Genomic DNA, 22,803 nt, shown 5'->3' on the forward strand with positions numbered 1-22,803 from the left:
CCTCCATCCAATTGCATAAATTTGCTGTAATACGAATCAGGCTTACTGCCATATTTTTTCAAAGTAATTTGAACTGAATTTAATCTGATCAGTTTATTTGATACAGTGCAATGGCTAAAGTGTACTGATAAAATAAAAGAATATAGATTTAACCCTTTAACACTTATTTAGAATGTGACGATTTATGTCCATTAATTAATTATGTCCATTAATGTTGCAGCCCCATGCTGATCCTTTGCCCTTTTTTATTTTAGTTTTTCTTTGCTCTCTGTCTTTATGCTGTACAAAGTCAGCAGGATAGCCCATGTAGACAGGCCAAGTTGTTTTATATACGCCCCTCACTAAAGTGGTAAAGTAGTATTATTATTATTATTATGATACTTTTTTGCATTAAATCCCACACATATTTCTAACGTCAGATTAAGGTCAAACAAACGCAGGACTTTCACACGTAAAAACAAAAGGTGTGATACCCGGAAATGAATGACAGCATGACAGAAAGCAGTAGTAAAAATGATCAATTAATTGAGGTCGTTCCTTAAATCGACATTTGTTACCTTGATGAGATGATGAGCGCCCTTGCTGCTGTGGCTGATGGTGCTCACTGAAGCTCGCCAAAAAGAAGGAACGGCCTCCTGCAGCACAATCTACTGTCACAGCAATCACACTTATAGTTTATAGGTAACACTTTCTGATGGCCCGCAATCACACAAAAGCATATTAGAGGTAAAGGCCTTTTTTTTTTTAAATAAACAAAATAAAATGCTTTTTTAAGACTTTCCAAGACGGATCATTACTCTTTAATAGCAGAGAGATATGTATCAAAGATATATATACCTCTTTAAGATGTTCATAAACGGTGTTTTCTATGCGCTACGCTTTCTAATACGGAAACTTAAAAGGTCCGGAGTAAGACTGTGGACGAGTGCATGTAATATTGTTTGTGTGGAAAAATAAACACAAAGCGTTTGGAAGATGAAACGGAGGAGCAAGACTCTTGCGTGAGGAGGACAAAGAACTTGAAAACTATAAAACGGAAGACTTCACAACTTGCTACTGGGCAGATGACAGCATGTAACCCCCGTAGAGTAGAAAGCAAAGAAAGAGAGAGATTCATAGAATGAGACATATTGAGAGAGAGAGAGAGAGAGACATGGAAAAAAACAACACATTAATTAAAACAAGTCATAAACAGTAGGGGGTCACTTTATATTTGCTTGTTAAACTTGACCCATGCGGTGAGAAAACACATAGGCGCTTAGTTTCGAAGTGCAGCTGAGATTCTGCAGAGCTTTGTGTGTGTGTGTGTGTGTGTGTGGTTGAGAACATCCGTATGTGTGCGAGGGCTGGCATCATCCACTAATGCAACAGAGTCAGACCGATATAATTAGCAGATATTGGTAGTCTCGTTGTCCGCCGCCAATGTTTGCGAGTAAAGCAAGTGGACGTGGGAGAATATGTGATGTTGTTGCTTTACTGCTTTTTTTCATTTGTTGATTTTAATAAATTATTTTATTAATTTTGTTTTATCTTAGTTGTCGTGCTTTGTTCAGCCTCACTGTTGAGCTTTCTGTCTATTATTGTTTGTCTGTCAAAGCCCTTTGTAAATTCTGTTTTTAAAAAGGTGCTGTATAAATAAAGTTATTCTTATTATTAATATATTGCCTGCTTACTTCTGTTAAAGGATAGGTGTGTAAGATGTAGTGACATCTGGTGGTGAGTCGTAGATTGCAACCGACTATGAATTTATGTGTATTTGGAGGAGCTCGGCTCTGACAGAGAGGGCAGAGGAGATGTGGCGTGATAATAAAGTACACTTTAACATTAAAAATACTTATAAAAAGTACCAGTAATATACTCCCCATTTAATACCGGGTTTCGGCACCCGTCACTTACCTTCAGCTCAAACGCAAAAGGCTCAAACTAGAGCCGGTGTTCTGGTTCTGGACCGCTGTAGAAACATGGCGGTGCCACATGGCGTCCTCCGTGGAAGAGGACCCACTTCCTACGTTGATATCAATAGCTCTTAGGTCTAAGCTAATGAAAGCACAACGATTCTTACTTTCAGGTGATTATACACTGATGAAAATATAGTTCTGAATATTTTAATCCCCCTAAATGTTACACACTGTTTCTTTAGTATAGGAGATGTAGGAGTACCGAGTCATTAGTGTCCTTAGTGTCTTGTTTTGTGAGTCGAGTCAAGTTAACGTCAATCTGGAAACAGTAAGATATGTCAGATTGTAGCAGCATGCTTTTGTTTCTTTAGTATCGGCTCTCATGAAAGCACATATTGGTCCGGGCGCGCGCTGTGTGCAGCTCATGGCCGGAGGCAGTGAAAGGAAAGTAACGTCAGCTCCAACTCTTTCATGACGCGGTTATAAACTTTCCTGCTTTTCGCTTTTTTTTTTCAACTTTTTTTTTTTTCAACTTTTCACTGCTGAGTTCAGTTCGGAGCAGCTGATGTCATCACCTCGCCTCGCCCCCCCTTCTCCAAGCCTGGCTGCGAATGCCAACGAGTTGGCGGTGTAAAGCTGTCACCTCAGCTCACCTTCCAGACGCTCGGTCCAACTATCCGTGGTATCTCGTTTTCTCTATACATGCTTGAGCAGAAGGGGGAAGAAACACAGAATACACAACACATGAAAAGCCACAAGTCCACCTGGTTGGTCTTTGGAACTGTATTGCTGTTAGTCACATGAATATAAGGTACTGTTCGTTAAAAACCCAACACAATGGCTTTGGGTGAAAACCGTTTCTCTCCCCCCTGAGGAGAACCAGTCAACAAGTCGCTACAAGTACCTGTTTGCCCTCTGCATCTGTCTCCCTGTGATGTTCAGATACATTCCTCTCTGACAGCTGGAAGCTGAGGGCTCAGCACAGGAAGGTAAGGGCCTAAACAAACACGAAAGGTGTCCCAGTGGATCTGTGGTTTAGGGTCCACACCCTGCACACTTGTGGGTACGGTGGAGCACGATGTGAGAACGTGGACGTCTGTTTGCCCTTCCCCACTGAAAGTCACATTATTTCTTCAGTCCTGTTTATGTAGAAAAGAACCACACACACACACACACACACACATCTAGGAGATGACTTTGTATAAAGGGCAGTTGCTCAAACTGCGGCCCGTATGCATTTTGTTAAAATCATCCAAGGTCCATTTCAATACTTCACTCTCAACAGCCTACAGGTGCGTCAGAGGAAAGTATAAAACAACGAGAAGAACTCCCACACAATGTCTTGCTTACTGCAGGAAATACTTATTTGATTACAACTTTGCAAATGCTAAACCGTTCCATTTAAGTGACCAAAGTCACAAAGGAAAATATTCGGGAAGTTTTCTAACGTCGTATCTGCAGGCCAGTCGCCGAGACAAAAACGTTGGCATTGTGCTTGTTTTTTACGTAACTTTGTTTACGTAACTTTGTTTTCCGCAACTTTGTTTTCCGCAACTTTGTTTTCCGCAACTTTGTTTTCCGCAACTTTGTTTTCCGCAACTTTGTTTTCCGTAACTTTGTTTTCCGTAACTTTGTTTTCCGTAACTTTGTTTAATGTAACGTTGTTCTATGCAGCGTCGTTTTACGTTGCGTTGTTTTACTTTGCATTGTTTTTACGTAACCTTGTTACACTTGAAACATATAATTTACATAAGACTACATTGTTAACATTGTTCGCAAGTGTCCTTCTCTATGCTTTAATTCTTCATCACGCCCTCTTTTTGTTGGCTAACCTGTGGGTTTGGTTGGTTGAGAGCCTGGAGAGCAGCTTGTTTGTTGCACACACACGCACACACGTCTCTCCTCCCCTCTCCAACTGTGTGCCACATGAAAGTAGTGTACACCCGTCTCTCGCTCTCTGTGTTATTAGTATCCAGAGACTCCAGAGTGTCTGGTCCACTGTCACCTCCCACAATCTCCTTTACACGCACTCTGTGTGTGTGTGTGTGTGTGTGTCTATAATATATAGATGGGTGCAACCTGTATCTATTGTCTGACTCACTCTTACGGGCAGACCAGCAAAGCCCCGTCAGCACACTTTCAACACCTTTGTGCGTGTGTGTGTGTGTGTGTGTGTGTGTGTGTACTGCAAACGTAACTACACGCTGAAAATAATACAGTAGTAGCTGATTCAAACAGGCATTTTAATTTTTTTACTGAAAAAAAGCTCCTAAGGCACAAACTGCTGTACCACCTTTGCTCTACAGTTGACACTATAAATAAACAAACCTGAGTATAGCACATGTTTTAATAAAATAGAAACAACTTCTTTTTTTTACGTTTTAGCACCAACTCGCTGTCGCTTTTGCTCTTGATTGTTTTTTATAAGAGGTCAAAGCCTTTTTAGGGTTTTACCCATGACCATCACTTTACTTATCATGAAGTGGAGCACAGCTCAGCCTGTGAAAACAGCTGTATGAAGGCCTCTGTGACTCTGGAGGAGCTTTGTCAAATTACCCTGATGATGTCATAGCGATGTCATCAGGGTTAACTTGGTTGAGGGTTGGAGATTTAAAATTTGAAAACAGAAAGCCTGCGTTTCACAGCACACATGGAGTTTGAAGGATTCGGGCGTTTACGGGGGGGTCTAATGAAAGACGCTACATTAGGTTGCATTATGGGAGTTGTAGGATGCAGCATTTTCAGAGCTTGACTCGTACTGAGGGATAAAGGTCGGGATATCTCGGCCGACGGGGCTTCAGTTTTGCCCGTTCTTTTTCAAAATGGGAACAAAACATAAAGAGACACTAAACATAAATCAATCAAACATAAATTATGGGCAGATTCCAATAATCCGTCATTGATAAGCTGCACAGGCGGTAAAATTCTCATTCTGTCCTCTGCGTTTGGCTGATATCAATGTTGTATTTTAAAAGGTTATCAGCCTTTCAGTGTTGTCCACCTTCAACATGATCTGTACATGTAAAGCCCAACATATCTTGAAGTTTGCCGTGCTGGTGGGGCGGGCTTTAATTTGCTGCAAAAGTCTGGAAAATGTCAGTAGTATTCCGTTTTAGAGGGAGAATTCTATGTCAGACGTCCCTTTCCAGAAGAAGAAATGAACAAAAGACTGGCATAAATATGGTCATATTTTAAATATTAATCTTGTATTATCAGCAATTTCGAATAACAAACTCTGTCTCAGCACTGAAAAAGGACACAGCAGTCACCCGCTAATCTCCAGAAGTTCATATGAGGTCCTAAACTTCAAAGCTGAGGACAACAGGGCAACTGAGGCCAACATGTGTGCGACAACACGCGTGTCTGAGTTTTTACAGTTACGACTCGTGTCTGATGATCACCGTCAGATGTTTCTGTTCCCAAAGAGCGCTTCGAATCCTCCCCCCCCCAAAAAAGCAAAACCCCACAGGTGTTCGAGCGCAGGGCTCCGGTCAAACTGTTGCGCAGAGCCCGTGTTTCAGCGTCAGTAGACGGCTCCCAGACTCTGTGCGGCCGGCGGCGCCGTCGGTGATGTGTGGTGCGTCGGGCCCGACTCTTGCAGACCTAAATGTGCACCCTGCTGCTGGTACCAGTTCTGGTGCGTGTAGTCTCCCATGCAGGCGGGCGAGGGATCCACGGGAGGCTGATAGGGTCCCTGCCCTCTGGCGGTGGGATCCACCAATGCACTACTCTTGATGCCGCTGCCGCTGCTTGTGTTGTTGTTGCTGCTGCTGCCGTCGTTGTTGTTGTTGTTGTTGTTGTTGTTGGTATTGCCGTTGCTGTTTTCCCACACAGCTGGGGATGGAGGAGAGTTGCAGGCCATGGAATCGCTGGCATCCGGACTGTGCTCGAGAGGCATTTCCCCGAGTGGAAACTCTCCATTCTTGTAGAGCTTCTTGAACTTGGAGCGACGGTTCTGGAACCAAATTTTGACCTGGAAGAACGAGCATCAAATGGTGAGACAACCTACAGCAGTTAAAGAACAAACGCGAAGCAATATTAATTGAAATTCAAATATTTACTCGTGTGTTAGCTCCAGTTTGGTCTCCACCAACTCCTTAAGGTGAAATATCTGGCACTTTAGCGGCTTCCTGTCCAACTATGATTTTGTTCTGCTAAAAACAGCTCTATGATTAACTTCTTTTTGGCTAACAGCTCATTGTTTTGGTTTCAGCAGGCAGCTGTTTTTAATGCAAAAGCTCTGGTAAACCAACTGTACCGTACTAACTGGTCAGCGCCAAACGGCAGACAGGCAAAAGATTACAACTAGCTGGTGGCAACATGGTGGAGCATTTATCCGCTAAACTCACAGATATTTATCTCAGGAGGTGGAAGAGCGTGAATAATGGATTTACATTCAGCAGGATGAAGTAGATTCAGCTTGTTCCTCTACCACCAAGTACGGCAGCAATCTGTTCTGTTGGCTTGTTTTATTAAATTTATATCCACTACTAGGTGCAATATTACTCCATGCTGTTGCCCGACTTGTTTTCTGATAAGTTCATTTAAACTGCTCCTCAATTGGATCTACTTCAGAGTTGTTGCCACAAAAGTAAACTTACTTTCAAAATGTTTTTTTCATAGCAAATAAGGCAAAAAGTTTGTTCATAACAATAATAATGAATGCTTTTTACTAGTGATAAACCAGCTTTCATGCAGCACAAACCATTATCTAAGAACCATTAGACTAGATTATGACAGCTCCTTTTAAATGAAATATTATCGCACAAGAGCTAATGTAATGCTGTCATTCGTATTATACGGATGACAGCATTACAATAGCTCTCCATAAGATCAAATTACAATCTTATGTTTGAAGTTGTGTTGCTGATGCCTTTGTTTTCTTAGAGCTTGTGTCTGCAGCCCGAGCAATAATCCTGAAGAATGATTTACAGCAGCCGTGATAAAACAACCCACACCGCAAGTCAGGAGGATGATTCATGCGGTGGTAAATCATTGCATACGACTGCATAAACAAGACTGACACAACAAAAACAACGCACAAGGCTGCCTGGGATCACTGTCTGACAAATGTATTTATATTTTTAGATATCATATTAATATTATCTCAATTTCATTCTTTGTTTCATTCATTCTTTTCTTAGTAGCCAGCATTTATTGTATATAAAACGTAACTGCACACTTAAACGTGTTTTGTTAAGATATGAACTAAATCATATAACTGTACTTTGATGGAACACATCCATGCTGGTGTTAATGTTGACATTTTCTACCACAGTGTAGCATTACAATCGCAAACCTGTTCTCTCCTCTCTGTGGGCCGCCGGCTAGAAGCTAACGGCGCCAACAGCGCTAACAGTGCAAGCAACGGCAACAGTGCTGACAGAGCTAACTAGCGTTAACTTCGGGAGGAACCGGGTAGGACGGGTAGGTGCTACGCTTCCGCACTGACACCGTCAACCGAGGCAGCGTTGTCAGCTGTAACCGCCGAACGAGCGCAGCGCAGAGCGGCGGTCGTGAGCTAGCCAGCGGCGGTCGTGAGCTAGCCAGCGGCGGTCGTGAGCTAGCCAGCGGCGGTCGTGAGCTAGCCAGCGGCGGTCGTGAGCTAGCCAGCGGCGCACGCTCCCGTGCACTAACATGTACTAGAAGCCACACGCGGCCGGCCCCGGCTTTGTAAGCGGAGCTATATCTTCACATAAAAAAATATTATTTGATGCTATATTGATGCTCTGAATAGCGTAAAGAGAATCTTTAAGTATGTTCCATTATTCTGCAGTCAAAATAGATCTTGAAAATGAAGTCTTAGCTTGTAAGATACTGCATTGCTCATAATCTTGGGACCTTTCCACCGCACCTTCAACCTTCTTTATACGTTCAACAAGAACCTGTTTATTAACTATGTCAGCCACTTCAACTTAAAACGAAACGTTCTGTTTTCAACTATTTCTTACTTTCACTTGCTCACTTTCACTTACTTAACTTTTTAGCTATCAACATTTCAAGTGCTATCAATCCTCACATATCAACTGACAACTATTCTCAATGCACGTAAACTACGGCATACGGGGCATCTCAACTTAAACAGGAATTTGAATTGCTTCGAGTTGCTTCGAGTTGCTAAGTTCAACTGACATTTAATTTGCTTTCATCTTTGAAGGTTCAGCTACTTTCATTGCTTACTAGCAATCTGACAACTAAAACTTGAAATTAAAACTGCTTTCGGCTCACACACTATTGAGGGCTTCAACTTACTCCACAACTAACATTCAAAATCTCACATGCAAAAAGAACATTTGAACTTGTTTGCAGTGTTGACGCCTGTGAGATATCACGCTTTCTTTTCCTCTTTGTGGCCTCACCTGTGTCTGTGTGAGGCCCAGCTGTGCGGCCAGCTCGGCCCGCTCCGGCAGGGCCAGGTACTGAGCCGTCTGGAATCTCCTCTGCAGCACTGCCAGCTGGTAGCTGGAGTAGATGGTCCGGGGCTTGCGCACCTTTTTGGGCTTCCCGTTGACCATCCGAACCTCCACGTCGGGTTCCTCTTTCACTGTGGAAAGGAAACAGTAAGAAGCCGTGTGAAACTCGTGCGACTACCCTGCAGGGAGTTGTCCGTGCGTTCGTGGAACCTTAAGATCAAAACGTCACGATACTGTCAACTTCCTCTGTAACAACCTGTAAGTGAGGGTTTTTTCCAGACAAGTCCTTTTCTCCAAACAATGAAATGAACATTTATGGCAGTTTGTGAAGAAGAAGTTGTAGCACAAAAATAGCCACGGCCTCTACAACCCCGAAATTTCAAAGAAATTCCGGCAGCCCTCTGAACTTGTAATTTTGGTCTGAGTGTCTCCCACAGCCGGGGAGGGAGACAGAGATTTATAGGTGCTTTTCATGTAGCCCGGAGGCCTGCTTGTATACATCTCTCCCCGTTTGTGCTGTTATTCTCGTAACCAACTTTTCTTTTTTTTTCCTCTTGCAGATATACAGACAACCTTAGTAAAAAAAAAACACGTTTATATTTGTATCAACTATAAATGAGAAACACATTTTTTTTAAATCTTTATTCAAACTTTTTATATTCAATCTTTATATTAAATTCAAGGCAGTATTATAATATTTCATATATTTATACATTAACACCTACTTACAAAATATTCTGTATTTCTTTTTCAGAATACAATACTATGACATTTTTCTTCAACATACTATACTTTATGTACTCTATAAACTCTTTTCAACATATTATAGCATAACTTTTTTCCGTTGTACTATACTTTGACATTGTTTAAGATACTACACTATGTCTTTCTTCCCTTTTTTCCACATACTATACTATGACTTTTTTCCACATACTGTACCCTACTTCGACATGATATAGTGTGCCAGTATTTATTACTAATGACCTCACATGTATTCATATTCAGTAGAGACTTTTCTTTACTGTATTAGTTCAGGTTATCATTTTGGATACTGAGGTAATGTATTCAGTATGGCCTCGCTGAACTTTAGCAACCTTAAGGCGATTAAAAAACATACTTATAATTGGTGTTTTAATGGCTGATTCTAGTGTTTTTACACTAAATATCTTTACATTGGAATGCTATTGGACCAAAAGAATTCATAAAGGAATTCATATCCAGTAATATCCAGGAATTTGAGGGTCTCAGTATTCCTGAAGTTCCGGCTACACCCCTGTGCTATTTAATGTATTTATAGTTTTTTCTCCAATCTATTTATCATCATTTATTAATTTACTCACATTTAACCAATTCTCTTGTTTGGAACATGTATTTATCGGGGCTTTTTTTGTTGTTGTTGATCAATCTGGAATGTCTGTTTATCTACGAATTGGATTTGTCACTTTTTCTTTTTTGGAGTATTTGTTTGTTATGTGTTTGCGTGGGCGTGACCACAGCCAGTGGCACGATAAGGAGCCTGCGCTGGATGATTCAAAGGCCAAGGTTGACTGACATGCCGTGACACCTGAGGTGCGTGGCTGAGGGCCAAAGTTCCCTGGGGCCGTTTCCAGGAGTCAACTCCCAACTGGAATGTCAAAAAAACAGTACACCAGCCCGTCGAGTTGGTTTTCCCCCATCTGTGGTTCTCCCTCAGCTTTGAAGTTCCAACAGTTCCTCTTTAGTGTTGTTGTGATATTAGTTTAATTATGCGAGCGTAAACTGTTTAGGTTACCTATTGAGGGCACAATGTGTTAATTAATTACTTCTTCATTCCGAATGTGGAGGTGAGGTTGGGAAACCTCCCCTGCTAGAACGAGGCCATGGCTTCCATCCAAAGACCTTTTGGCTGATCTTCCTATTGAAAATCTAAAGCTGAAGGAAGTTCAAAGACCAGATGAGCTTACATTGACTGTGAATGATAATGAGACACAAAACAAGTCCAACTCAGAGGTCTTTTCTCTTTTTATGACCTCCGTACAGACATAAAATCTTCCTGCCGGCTGAACCATTATCTCGCCAGAAATGATCTCCTGTTTCCTTTTTTTTGCCCATGGGCCACTTTCTCCTGTACTTTACTCTGAAACTGTGAGGCACACATGTATATATATATATGTATATACTGTGTATATTAATATATTATATATAATTGTTTTCCTCTGGCAAACTTGAGTGCAATGGCGAGGTTTAAGGGGGAAACATCCGGGGTAAATAAAACCTGAAGCTGCTTCTCTTAATTTATGAGTTCTTCCTCCAGCCTAATGAAAATAAAGACTCTACTTTGGACCCGGTGGCAGTAAGAACTACATCTCATCTAATACTCCCAGATGTAGTGTTTGTGGAACCCTAAGTACCATTTATTTTGAAAGTATTTGACATATAGTTAATATAGTTTTTATAGAAAAAACACTGACATTGTGTACATCCCCAGTCTCCCATATTCACATAATAACAGAAGCACACTGTCATTCTGACTCCACTGATCATCTTATGGAGATCTAGAGGCTCAAGATTAAGACATCTTCCCAATGCTCCAAAAATATGCATAAAAAGCAATGAAGATAGTTTAAGACACAGTGGAAACCTTTTCTCCGTGCGTAAAGACTCGTGCGTAATTATTGGGTCTATGTTGGCTAGACGTGGGCTCTTCCTATGCATCAGCCTCAGGGGGGGAAGGGGGGGGGGGGGGTTGACGTTTTTTGGACAAAGATGGAGATGGTGTTCTTTGAAACGACCCAGCGTTGACAGTTAACACGGCGATCAGTCTGGTTTGTTGTTGTTGTTTGTTTTTAACTCACCGTCCTGCAGCGCTGTCTGCGCCTCTCTGCTGAACGCGCCGTGCTCTCTGTACGCCGAATGGAGATACGGGTATTCCGCCTTGCCGACCGGGTAGGCGCCGCCGGCAGCCATCCCGTGTAAGTTGTAGTGGTGGTGGTGGTGGTGGTACGCGTACGGGTTCACGTGTTGCGCCGGGTACGGCTGCTGCTGCTGCTGCGCCGGGTAGAAATCCTGCGCGCCGTGGAGCACGCTCTGGCCGCTGTAGAAGCCCATGTCCGTGGACGAGGACTCCGGCAGAGTCGGGGAATCCTTGGTGGCCGTGATTGAGCTCCCAGCCATGATGGGGAGGGACGGCTTCTTCTCCTCGAAGACAGGTGAGGGTTGCCCGTTCATTTTTATTTATTTTTTATTTTATTATAAATGCGCGTGAGTTGTCGCTTTATCTCTTGATAAAGGAGCGCTCAGATGTCCTCTCAGTCCGGAGCTGGCGTTTCCGAAACTCCCCTTGACGCAGCAGCCCGGGCTGTCCACCGTGGCGGCGCCCAACCCAACTAGAGCTCCTAATTACAGGGCGCGCCAAGCCGAGCCGAGCCGGGCAGGACAGAAAGGGAGGAGGGGGGGGTGTGGATGTTTCCTTCTCATTGGCTCTCGCCCGCCCTCTGCCTCGAGGGCCAAAGACGGCGCAGACTGTCGCCTGTCTGGCTACGGATCCTTCTCCCCGCAGAAACCTCCAGCAAAGCCCTCTCTCTCTCTCTCTCTCTCTCTCTCTCTCTCTCTCTCTCTCTCTCTCTCTCTCTCTCTCTCTCTCTCTCTCTCTCTCTCTCTCTGTGTCTCCCCCCCCCCCCCCCCCCCCCCCCCTCTCGGGCCAGTTGGCATGTCCTGGAAGCGACGTTTCTACCTCGAGCGACAGTCAGCAGCAGAGCAGTTAAAAGAGTTAACCAAAAGCGCGCGTAATGGTGTTGCGATAAGGAGTGTTTACGCATCGGCTTTGCGGCGCAGCCTCCCATTCACATGCAGATACTTACTTTTAAAAAAAAAACCCGTCCTTGCACGTGTTGACACGGGCCCCCCGGGGAAAACAAACAGTCACCATGAAAACAGCCTACAGTAAACTGTAGGTGCAGATCAGGACACCGCAGCACGGAATGGTGACTAGTCGTGAATGTCAAAGTAGAAATGAGTCATTTTCATGTTTCATCTAAATTTGCACTTTTCAATGATCTATTTGATAAGAGACATTCTTGTTGCACACTATAAATGATAACTGCAACAACAATAAAATGGGGGGGGTTTTTTGCACACAAAGTGGCTAAATGTCCCTGAAAAGTTAAGTTTCCTTCAGTAAAGTGACATGATCGTATCTCTCCACCAGATGTCGCTGTTGAGGCTTTAAATGAGAGTAGCTCTGCAGATGTTTAGGGAACAAAACGAGATTCCAGGTGCATTAAAGGCGCTGATATGAAAAGGGAATTTGAAAATGTATCTAATCGAAACAAAAAACTAAAGAATAATAAGTCTTCCACTGTGTTTTTGTTATGCAGTCATTCTTTTGTCCAAAGCAGTGGTGCCCCAAATGTGTTCATTTCTAAAGTGGATGAAAAAAAACAACTGATTATATAAAAGCAGATATTGTTAAAAAAAAATCATATACTTGAGGAGCAGCAGATGGATTAAATTAAGAATTCCAATATGTTGTTTCCGTGGCCGAGGAAAGTTCAGTCAGAATCTGTGAACATGAGCCGCTCTCAAAGCCAGAAACCAGAGAGGGCCTGGAACTTGTGATGTCATCGGGTATAAAGTGTGGCGCTGCTCCAAAGACGGAGAATGATGAAAGATGTTGAATGTTGGGTTTTTTTCTTAATTCTATTGTAGCGTTCTCAGTTGATTCCCCTGGGTGCTCAGTGTCATCTACAATATGGATATCATATATTATACTATATTTATGGAGGAGCTCCGCACTTTATACTCGATGACATCACACATTTGAGTTTCAGCACTGTTGCCTTGGAAGAGTTGTGTTTGGACTGTTTTATGCTATTGGAATAACATGTCGAAATTCAGAAAATTGGACGTAGTTTCCCTTTAAATCATTATGTTTGCATCACTTTTAGGGAACTATTGAGACTTGTTTGCTTGCTAACTATTTTCCATGTGCTCTCTATCAGGTGATGCAGACTCAATATGGAGAATACTTTTTTTCTTTTTTAAATCAAATTGTTATTGAAGTTTTTCCTGAATTAGTTGTGCTGCTCCACAATCTTCTGGTTTGAAACCGCAGGTTTAAAGTGTGTCGTAGAACTGGAAATACATCTGAAGCACATTGCTTCAGGGAAAAAAAGCTGAAAGCATTTTCATTTCCAGGAACATAAAAACTTGCAGGTTTACACTTTTTTTTTTTTATTAGCATTTGTCTTTCTCCATGTCATATATGGTAAACCCTCGAGTCCTTGCAAAAATGAAGTTCCCAAAAAATGTACAGCTTGATTTTCTTCAATGAAACCCACTTCACTTCTTGTTTATCTTCTGAAAGGACCGACGTCGCGTCTCAGAACGCGTCAAAAGCACTTTGTGTGACGGGCCGAGCGCTCAGTATTCTGTTGTTACGCGTTGTAAAAAAAAAAAAAAAAAACAAAAACAGAGGACATGTGCGACATTATCAGGCCTGGGATGAACAGAGGTGCTTGGCATTGTTATCTACAAACAAGAAGTGGGGGAGTGCAGGAGGTGGAAAAGGGGGGAGACCCCGCTGTGTCGATGAATGTCCTCTCCTTTGTGGCGTGGTCCCGTGTGGACGGGAGAGAAAATTCCCTGTGGGGTCCACGAATCCCAGAATGCCTTGTGAGTGGGTGGTGGGCGGGGTAAAGGTCAGAGTAAGGACTGGAGGAGGGGGGGTTCTGATGGCCACTGGTTTTTCAAAACCAGGTGAGCTGTGGTCCGTCAGCGAAGTTCAAACATTCAGTTCCAGGGCCAAGCAACCCTAACCCCGGTTAGACTCTCTTCATATATAATACATGTGTGTACAAGGACTGTATGTTTATTGTTATTTTACAAGATTCCCTGATGACCAGCGCAGAGAGGAACAAGAACAAAAAATTAAATTAAAATAAGGGGGGGGGGGGGGGGCAAATTTGTCATACAGTAGCAGCCGGAGGTGGGAGAAGAGCAGAGAGGGGCACAGTGCCTGAATTTGTCCACGTCGGGTCGGGTCGGATCAACCCCGGTCTGATTGGAAGGGAAGAGAGACAGGAGACGGGGGGAGAGCAGAGAGGCGAAGGGTTCATCAGGGGGGTCGTCTTCGGTTTGGTCGGCTGGTTTCATTTGAAGTGTTCGTACTCTCCTCGTCCTCTCTGTCCCTCGTCCCTCCCGGGCTGCCGAGAGCGAGCAACCGGAGGTCCTGATTGGCCCGCGTCGCTCCTGACGGGAGGACCGGCGGTTTCGCTCTCTCTGGGGGTTGAAGACGACATTTATGTTACCAAACTGTGACAAATGTTTTAAAAGCATAAGGTGAGTGTTATATTAACATTATAGTCAAACTGCATCTTTCTTGCCAAGAGTCAGATGATAACACTGATACTATTCTCAGATCTGCACAATATGAACATAATCTTCAGACGTCAAAACATTAGTACTCAAACTGTGTCGTGAGTTAATTGTTCTAGATAAATAACAAGGTTGAAACTGAGAAGTTTGGACTTCTCTTTTACTTTTAAAATTACATTTCCATTATTAAAAAAAGAGTAAAGTACTGAATTCCACTTGGATTTCATTTTATTCCATTGAAGTTTAATTGTTGCTGGTTTTACCAGTATTGTTAAACCAGTTCACATGGATGTGCTTTAAGTGAGAACGAATTGTTTTGGTCATTTTCATGGAAATTGTTCATCACCAGACTTATCCATTGAATCTTTTTTTTTTTTTTAACAAGAAAAATTAATATTTTGATAGTTTTGGCAAATATACCCAGATGTTAGTATATCTTGTTCTAATTATTAAATTAAAGAGAAACTGCAAATAAGTCTTACTTACTGAAAAAGTAATTACCTCACTATGTACCCCCCCACGTCATCAGTTCTACTGGCGCTGACCTTATGTTAGCTTCTTGGCTTTGTTGTAGAGCGAGTCCACCACTTTGCTCATGTTCTGGATGGTCTCCAGGGCCGCCTCGTACGTCTTGTCCACCGCCGGCTCGTCGAACACGATCAGCACACCTTCGCCTTGGTCCAAAATACCTTGTCAGGTGAGGGTGGTAACAGAGAGAATGACAGTAAAAACACTGTTGGAGGGCCGTCATTTACAGGCGCACTCACTGATTTAGTTCAGTTGATTTGAGCAGGTAAAAAATCCAAAGCATTGTGAACCCTGGTAACACGCAGTAGCTGCAACATGAAGCTGCAGGAAACAACCGCAAAAACCCAACGAGGAAATATGAACTCATATTTAGCTAGCGAGCGTGTGGTGCATACTTGGAAGAGCTGCAGACACATACCGTGAAACTTCTCGTCCAGGATCATCTGTGATAGTTTCCTCTCCACGTCTCCCTGCAAAGAAAACATGCAATCCCACTGTGGGTATTTTTTATTGTCAAAAAACTCAAAGGAGCACGTACAACAGCCAACTGTTGAACGATAATAACATATATATAATATAATAAGTCTAAAAAGGAAACATTGATGAAGATGAGCGAAAACCGTACATTGGATAGTTTGACGAGGGAGGAAATGTGTGCCATCTGTCGGAGAAAAGGACAAGCATAATGAATAAAGACACTCAAATTAGTGAACTGAAAGTATATTCATATTATTAGTGTGCTTAATATTTACTGACTATATTTAGTCTGAATGAACCATTGTGGAATATGGTGTGAGTTTCACTACCAACACGTTGATTATTTCTAGGCCTGTCACAATAATTACTGTATTGACTTATCGTACGATATATGGACATGACCGCGATCATTTTGACGTTACCTACTTATCGTATGATATATGGACATGACCGCGATCATTTTGACGTTACCTACTTATCGTACGATATATGGACATGACCGATCATTTTGACGTTACCTACTTATCGTACGATATATGGACATGATCGCAATAATTTTTACGTTATTGACTTATCGTACGATATATGGACATGACCGCGATCATTTTGACGTTACCTACTTATCGTACGATATATGGACATGATCGCAATAATTTTTACGTTATTGACTTATCGTACGATATATGGACATGACCGCGATCATTTTTACGTTATTGACTTATCGTACGATATATGGACATGACCGCGATCATTTTTACGTTATTGACTTATCGTACGATATATGGACATGACCGCGATCATTTTTACGTTATTGACCTATCGTACGATATATGGACATGACCGCAATCATTTTTACGTTATTGACTTATCGTACGATATATAGACATGACCGCGATCATTTTTACGTTATTGACCTATCGTACGATATATGGACATGACCGCGATCATTTTTACGTTATTGACTTATCGTACGATATATAGACATGACCGCGATCATTTTTATGTTACCTAATATGATGATTTTTGTTAACAGAGACCGCAAGCCGACTTTTATTTATTGTTTTGGATGTGTGGTTTAGTTTTATTTATTTAGGATATTGAAATGGTCTTCACACTCCATTTACAATGTTTGAATATCTTTAAGAATTAAAAGTTCACTACTCTTTGAAAGGGTGTACTTGTGTTATTATGCTATTATATTATCATCAGTGGCATAAACAATAATATTGTCTATTGCAATTACTTCTGGGGCAATATATCGTCCATCTAAATTAGATATTGTGACAGGCCTAATTATTTCTTTCGATTCCTAACTTTGTCCAATCATGCCCGTTTTTCTACAAAAACATTTTCTTTATCTAATAATTTTATTCAGATTGAATTCTAGGGCACTGAACAAATGCTCCATATATCCTGGATACGGTTCTGTATCTGCCTGAACTAGCTGCGGTTGAACACGGACAGATGTTGAGAGGATTACCTGGACCCTGGAGAAAGGTTCGATGACCCTGATGAGGTTCTGCTCCAGCAGGTTGTCGTACAGCGTGATCAGATGGGTGCTGATGATGGGGTCGTCCCTCAGCTCCGCTTTGTACTCTGTTAGTGCCTTGGGGAAAGTGGGATAAATGGACAATTGAATCACGAAAAAGGCTCCACATGCAGAAAGGCAGACAGTACAAACCGCAGTCTCATTAATAATGTTGTTATGTCAGATATAAATAGTTAGCCGCAAAACTCAAGACACAAACCTTTTCAAAGTCTGCCAGCGACCGGTTCTTGCTGGCTTGTGCCACACATTTCAGCGAGTCTGTCTGTAGAAACAGAATACAAACAAAAGGTTATAGGCACAAACATCATAAATATGTAAATACAGTATATCCAGCAACAGCCATCCATCTAATCTAGTTAACTCACTTTAGAGCAGACAATAATACTGTCATTTCTTTTTTTCATCCTTTATCTAGCTAGGAAGGTCCCATTGAGATACAATATCTCTTCTTCCAGGGAGACAAGACGGCAAGCAAGTTTTACAAAAAAAAAAATGTTTGATGCATAAAAGCGGCACAAAGGAAACAGTAAAGGAAGCGAGTCGTACCGGCGACATCCATAACACACGTTCCGCCTGAGTCGACCGTTATGTAAATCAGCAACATGTTTCCCTCAGGGCAGTTTGCAAAAGACCTTTAAGTTAAAAGGTATTCAAATAAGGGAGCACCTCTAGGGTTAGAATATGTAGCAGCTCATTCCATTGACAGGGTGCACTGAAAGAGAAAGCAGCTTTAACAAGCTCTGAACGCACCCTGGGGACATTCAAAAGAATCCCATCTGATGAGCAATCTAGTGCTGTAGTTGCTGGTAAAACAGGACAAAAAGACAGAGATATAAGCTGTAAGTTTGCCAAACAATGTCTAAGCAATGGCACATTCGCACCTGTGTTTGATTTCAGTTTTGGAAAGGCTACAAAAGACACCACCCTCCACATGTTGGGCAATTGTCTTTCAGGGAAGGTTTTTTTTTTTTTTTATTACAAATGTTTGAGTTAGAATTGAAATTCTTAGGAATGTTAAAATGCTACCTGTCTGCCAGCGTGCCGCAGAGCTAGCTTGCCACTGATGAGGGACTGGACATCCTCTGGCCTGAAACAGAAACAATACGTATCAGACAGGACAAAAAAAACCTGAGACCCATTCTGGGTTATTAACACATCGAGTCACACGTCTTACATTTAATCTTTTACAAGCCGACATTCTATGAACAACGGCTGCAAACTGTTTGGATGTGACCCCAATCAGTGTGCCACTTACAAATTGAGCATGATTTTGCAGAGCAGCATGTATTTGAGGGCTGTGATGGCTCGGGGGCTGTCGATGGAGTCGTAGCCCTCGAAGGCCTCGTAGAAGTAGGAGTAAGCCGTCTTCCAGTCCTTCTCCTCGGCTGCGTGAATGATCCCTGGAAACACCCAAACACACACACACACACACACACAGACATCACATGTCACATGTCAGGTTAGCTGCAACTGCAATGTTTTCAGAAATACATCCGTCACAGCGGTGTCTGTCCTGCCTTGTACCTGACTGCATGTCTAAAGCCGCTTGTAGCTTCGGCGGGCAGTAGATGGCGTTGGCGGTCGTCCTGGCGGAGGTGAGGGCGGCGCGGGCCTTGGGCAGGTTGCTCAGCCCGTGGTACGTCTTGCTCTCCAGCAGCTGCACCTCCACCAGCAGGGCCTTGTCGTCCATCTTCTTCAGCTCCTGCAGCAGCTGGGTGCCTGCGGACGGACAGGAAGTTAGGAGTCAACGCGATGCTTTTCAGTGCGTTCATTTAGTTTTTGGTTTCCAAAAGTGACAGATTTTCCCCCTGAAATGATGAGAACTAAAAAAGCATCTCAAGCAAACATCCTCCAATAAGTTTCATACACAACTTTTCTTTTAATTCTCAAAGAACTGAAAAACAACAACTGCAGGAGACTCGACACTCACCAAGTTGTAGTGCCTCCTGGTAGCACTTTGTGTCGAAGTACAGTGAGATGAGACGAGCCTGAGGAGAGAGAAAAAGAAATGTCAGGGCCCGGTTGGACAACTTGTCTGTTTATGGGTCAGCCCATAAATAACAAATGCATAGAAAGAAATATGTGTTCGTCACTTTAAAGTTTGGAACATGTTGTTGACCTGAAAACGAACGTTGCACACGCAGGAGGGTCGTTCTGTTTCAAGGAATGGTTAACTGTTAAAAAACAAGTGGCTCAAAAATTCCCAAAGCAACAGATTTAATGAACATCATGCTCACAGAGTACGGCCTTCATTCAAAAACTGCAGTGCTTTGTCACTACAACCGATAGTTTAAAATACCAAATATAGCAAATAATGCTTCAAGACTTCTTTTAGGACATAAGTGAGATTAATCACTATCCCAAATACTGTCGTGTCAGATAAAGCAACCGAGGGATTCTTCCAACATTGGATACAGTGAAGGTGGGAACGTCCGTTAGAAAGTTCACGGCTTTTGTTTTGGTGATGTTGGAAAGTACCGCTTGTCTCCGATGTTCTGCCAGTTTGGCATCAGCATCTGGCTCTGGACAGCTAGCTAAACCCAAATACTGCATAACTGACCCCTTCACTAAGCTACCACGGAGCCCACACCGTCACAAACTGCACTCCTTCAAGAAATATCACATTTTAGAAGCAAACAGAAGGGTCGACAAAATGTGTTTTAAAAGGTATATCCAGGATGTTTAAGCAGCAAAAACAGGTTAAAAAGATAAAGATAGAAGCTAAAGCTACAGATCACAGTATAAAAGTGAACCATGACATCACCTGGTGATCGAGACAGAAGACAATGAAACTAAGGAACAACAATGTTCCTGTAAAGCCGGTAGGTCTTTATCCACTGTTACAATCATTTAAAAGCTAAAGCAGCATGTGTAGAGATTCAGTATACCATCAGTAGCTAGCGTAGCATAGAAGTGCTAATTAATGCTTTGCTAACATACTCTGCTAATGCTAGCTCCACAGGTTTTTACATAGCAACATAACTTTTTAGAGACTAATATCTCCTGACAACCTCTCTGGATAATGAGTATCACTATTACACAACGTTTAACCAGGACGAGCACTAAATCAGATCAAACATCAAGAATATCTAAAAACATTGCATGAGAGTCTGTGTAGCAGAGCCAGATAGTTGTGGGGACCCTGGTCGGAGCTGGTCTGGTCGGAGCTACACTATGATTGGCCAGTCTGCGTTCCAGGGGCGGGACTTGGTGAAGGGCCAATTGGTGAGATAAAGAAGATAAAGAAGAGTCTTCCAGTTACTCAGCTAGTGTTTATGAGTTGTTGTTTTCTTACATAGATAACTAAGATAATAGGCAACCGTGGCTCACTGAGTAGAGGGTCATCCGGTAACCGCAAGGTCGGCGGTCCTTGGTTGCTACGTGTCCTGTGTCGAAGTGTCCCTGAGCAAGACACTGAAAGCCGCCAAATAAGTCGATCCTAATCTTGCCGGAGAAAAGGGGCAACCACAGACCCACATATTTGGGCATCTTGTCGCAGTTATCTGAAGCCATATCACTCGTCTAAACCAGAAAAGCAGAGGCTGTGAACACCACCAACACCACCATCAAAAGTCTCACCTCCAGCGCCTGTCTGAGGAAGGTCCTCTTCTCCACCTTGGCCCACTCTATGCACTCCAGGCAGAGCTCGACCTCCTGGCCCGTGGCGGCCTCCATGTCCAGGAACAGGTCCAGCAGGGAGCGGACCAGCCGGGCTGCCTTGGCCTTGGAGATGGAGTTGAGGAAGGGGCGCACATATTTCAGCAGACCCCCAAGCTCTGAGCGAGAGAGAGTGGGAGGAAGAAAAAGAAAAAGAAGTGAATAGAGCATGAATGAATAGAAAATGGTCCATCAGGGACCTAACCCGAGACGTAACAACATATTCCTCACATATATCGTCGTATTTCTGCACACTGTATTTCAGAACGGACAAATAGTCGACCACAAGGAGACATTTGCTGAATTTGACAAAGTGTGTATTTGATAAAAATCGCTGACTGCACCTTTAAGTGCCTTGCAGCTCAGCATCATCAGATCAGAGACAACAAACACAAGTCACAAATTGCTAAAATGTCAAGTGATGCTCCTTTAATAAATACAACACATTTTGTCTTTTCTTGACAGCCAATGAATCAAAATGTCAAGATGTTTTAGTAAATCCATCCAATTTGGACCAAAGAAATGACAAAACCTCAACAACTTTAGAGTCAGGAGTCTCACCCATGTGGTAGGAACTTACTGTAGTGCTACAGCATGACATAACTAAAGCTGTGTGTGTGTGTGTGTGTGTGTGTGTGTGTGTGTGTGTGTATGTGTGCGTGCGTGCGTGCGTGCGTGCGTGTGTGTCCACATCAAGCAGATCATGAGTATCATGTTCCCTTACCTGCGGCCTGTCCCGTCTTGGCCAGCAGGCCGCCCAGCTCCAGGATGCTCTGCTCTTTAACGCGCACCGCCTCCTCATCGCTCTCCTGGATGTCCCGCTTCACTACAACACACACGCACACAAACACACACAATGATGATGATGATGTAATTGGATCCGTATCGACATGAATCACAGTGATGTACGAGTCTCTAGAGACAAGCTTTGAGTCATTTTACATCATGGATAGGTTGGGTGGCTGCCAGCCAAGTGGCTAGCGAAGCTGTGAAATATTAGAGCTGTCATACTAAACAATAAACGATAACGACAGCTACATAAGTAGGCTTTAATAGTCAACATATAGCATCACACGGTACATAAGCACACACTAAAGGCTGTGACAGAGTATGCGGTGTTAACAGTCAACTCAGCTCCACATGAATTCCCATGTCGGCCTGACATCTGACAAGGCGAGTAATAGCTGCGAACGACGCTGTCTGCATGCTAACGTTCGCGAGCCCGCTGTCAATAGTTACTGTCAAATGAATGAGGCAGCTAGCCGGTGTGTCGCTAGCCGGCTAGCCCGCTGCTGCTGACTCACTGTGCAAGCAACGAGAGAAAGGAGACGGCCACCGCTGGGCTAGCTAACTGGGCGTAGCTTAGCTGCTAGCCGACTAACAGCAAAAGCTGACTAACTCAGCTGCTCCACGCGTGATGGATGGGTGTATAGCGTCCGTGTTTTAGCGTGTGGTTATGTCCTTCCTGGTGTCGCGTGGTGCCAATTATATTTACCTATAGAATGTAAGATATCGATAGAGGCATTCCGGTCTGTTCCAAGAAGAGACTGTGCTCTCTGAAACTCAGCCACTGCCGCGACTGCCATCTTTCCTCTGCCTGCCTGCCTCAGCTCTGAAGTCCGCTCTGCGTAGTTGTTTTCCGGTCAGGGCCGTTCACCGTTCACGGGGACCGTTCACCGGGACAATGTCGCTCCCTAGCGGTGATGGAGGAGTTCTGCATGCCAAGAAGTGCAGGCACTTCCAAAAAAAAAAACTATTGAGACTACTGAACTGTCTGGTTTATCAATGATGATATATTACTGTATGTCATTTATAGCTTATGATACGTAAAACAATCAATGTTTTATTGGACGTTACTGAATCGATCAGCGAGGAATTTGAAGGGTTTCCACGATTAATCCGGCAGTTATTTCGACTCAGGTTTTCA

General features: G+C 43.0%; 2 protein-coding genes across 2 annotated transcripts; both read right to left on the reverse strand.

The window, feature by feature from the left end:
- Positions 1–4,128: 4,128 nt before the first annotated feature.
- Positions 4,129–11,661, reverse strand: LOC306710030 (homeobox protein Dlx3b-like). The gene is made up of 3 exons (XM_079178400.1): positions 11,146–11,661; positions 8,258–8,442; positions 4,129–5,871 (listed from the first exon to the last, which is right to left on the reverse strand). Exons 1-3 carry the CDS (start codon positions 11,516–11,518, stop codon positions 5,422–5,424), a joined length of 1,008 nt encoding a protein of 335 aa, XP_079034526.1. The 5' UTR covers positions 11,519–11,661; the 3' UTR covers positions 4,129–5,421.
- A 1,915-nt stretch (positions 11,662–13,576) lies between these two features.
- Positions 13,577–22,465, reverse strand: LOC306709112 (26S proteasome non-ATPase regulatory subunit 11A). The gene is made up of 13 exons (XM_079177149.1): positions 22,372–22,465; positions 21,601–21,702; positions 20,799–20,995; positions 19,150–19,207; positions 18,744–18,938; positions 18,475–18,619; positions 18,246–18,306; positions 17,419–17,481; positions 17,151–17,276; positions 15,819–15,854; positions 15,612–15,663; positions 15,211–15,354; positions 13,577–14,569 (listed from the first exon to the last, which is right to left on the reverse strand). Exons 1-12 carry the CDS (start codon positions 22,460–22,462, stop codon positions 15,212–15,214), a joined length of 1,269 nt encoding a protein of 422 aa, XP_079033275.1. The 5' UTR covers positions 22,463–22,465; the 3' UTR covers positions 13,577–14,569; position 15,211.
- Between the last annotated feature and the right edge of the window lie 338 nt (positions 22,466–22,803).

This window comes from Pholis gunnellus (assembly GCF_910591455.1).
Source record: "Pholis gunnellus genome assembly, chromosome: 17".
Classification (NCBI taxonomy): domain Eukaryota; kingdom Metazoa; phylum Chordata; class Actinopteri; order Perciformes; family Pholidae; genus Pholis; species Pholis gunnellus.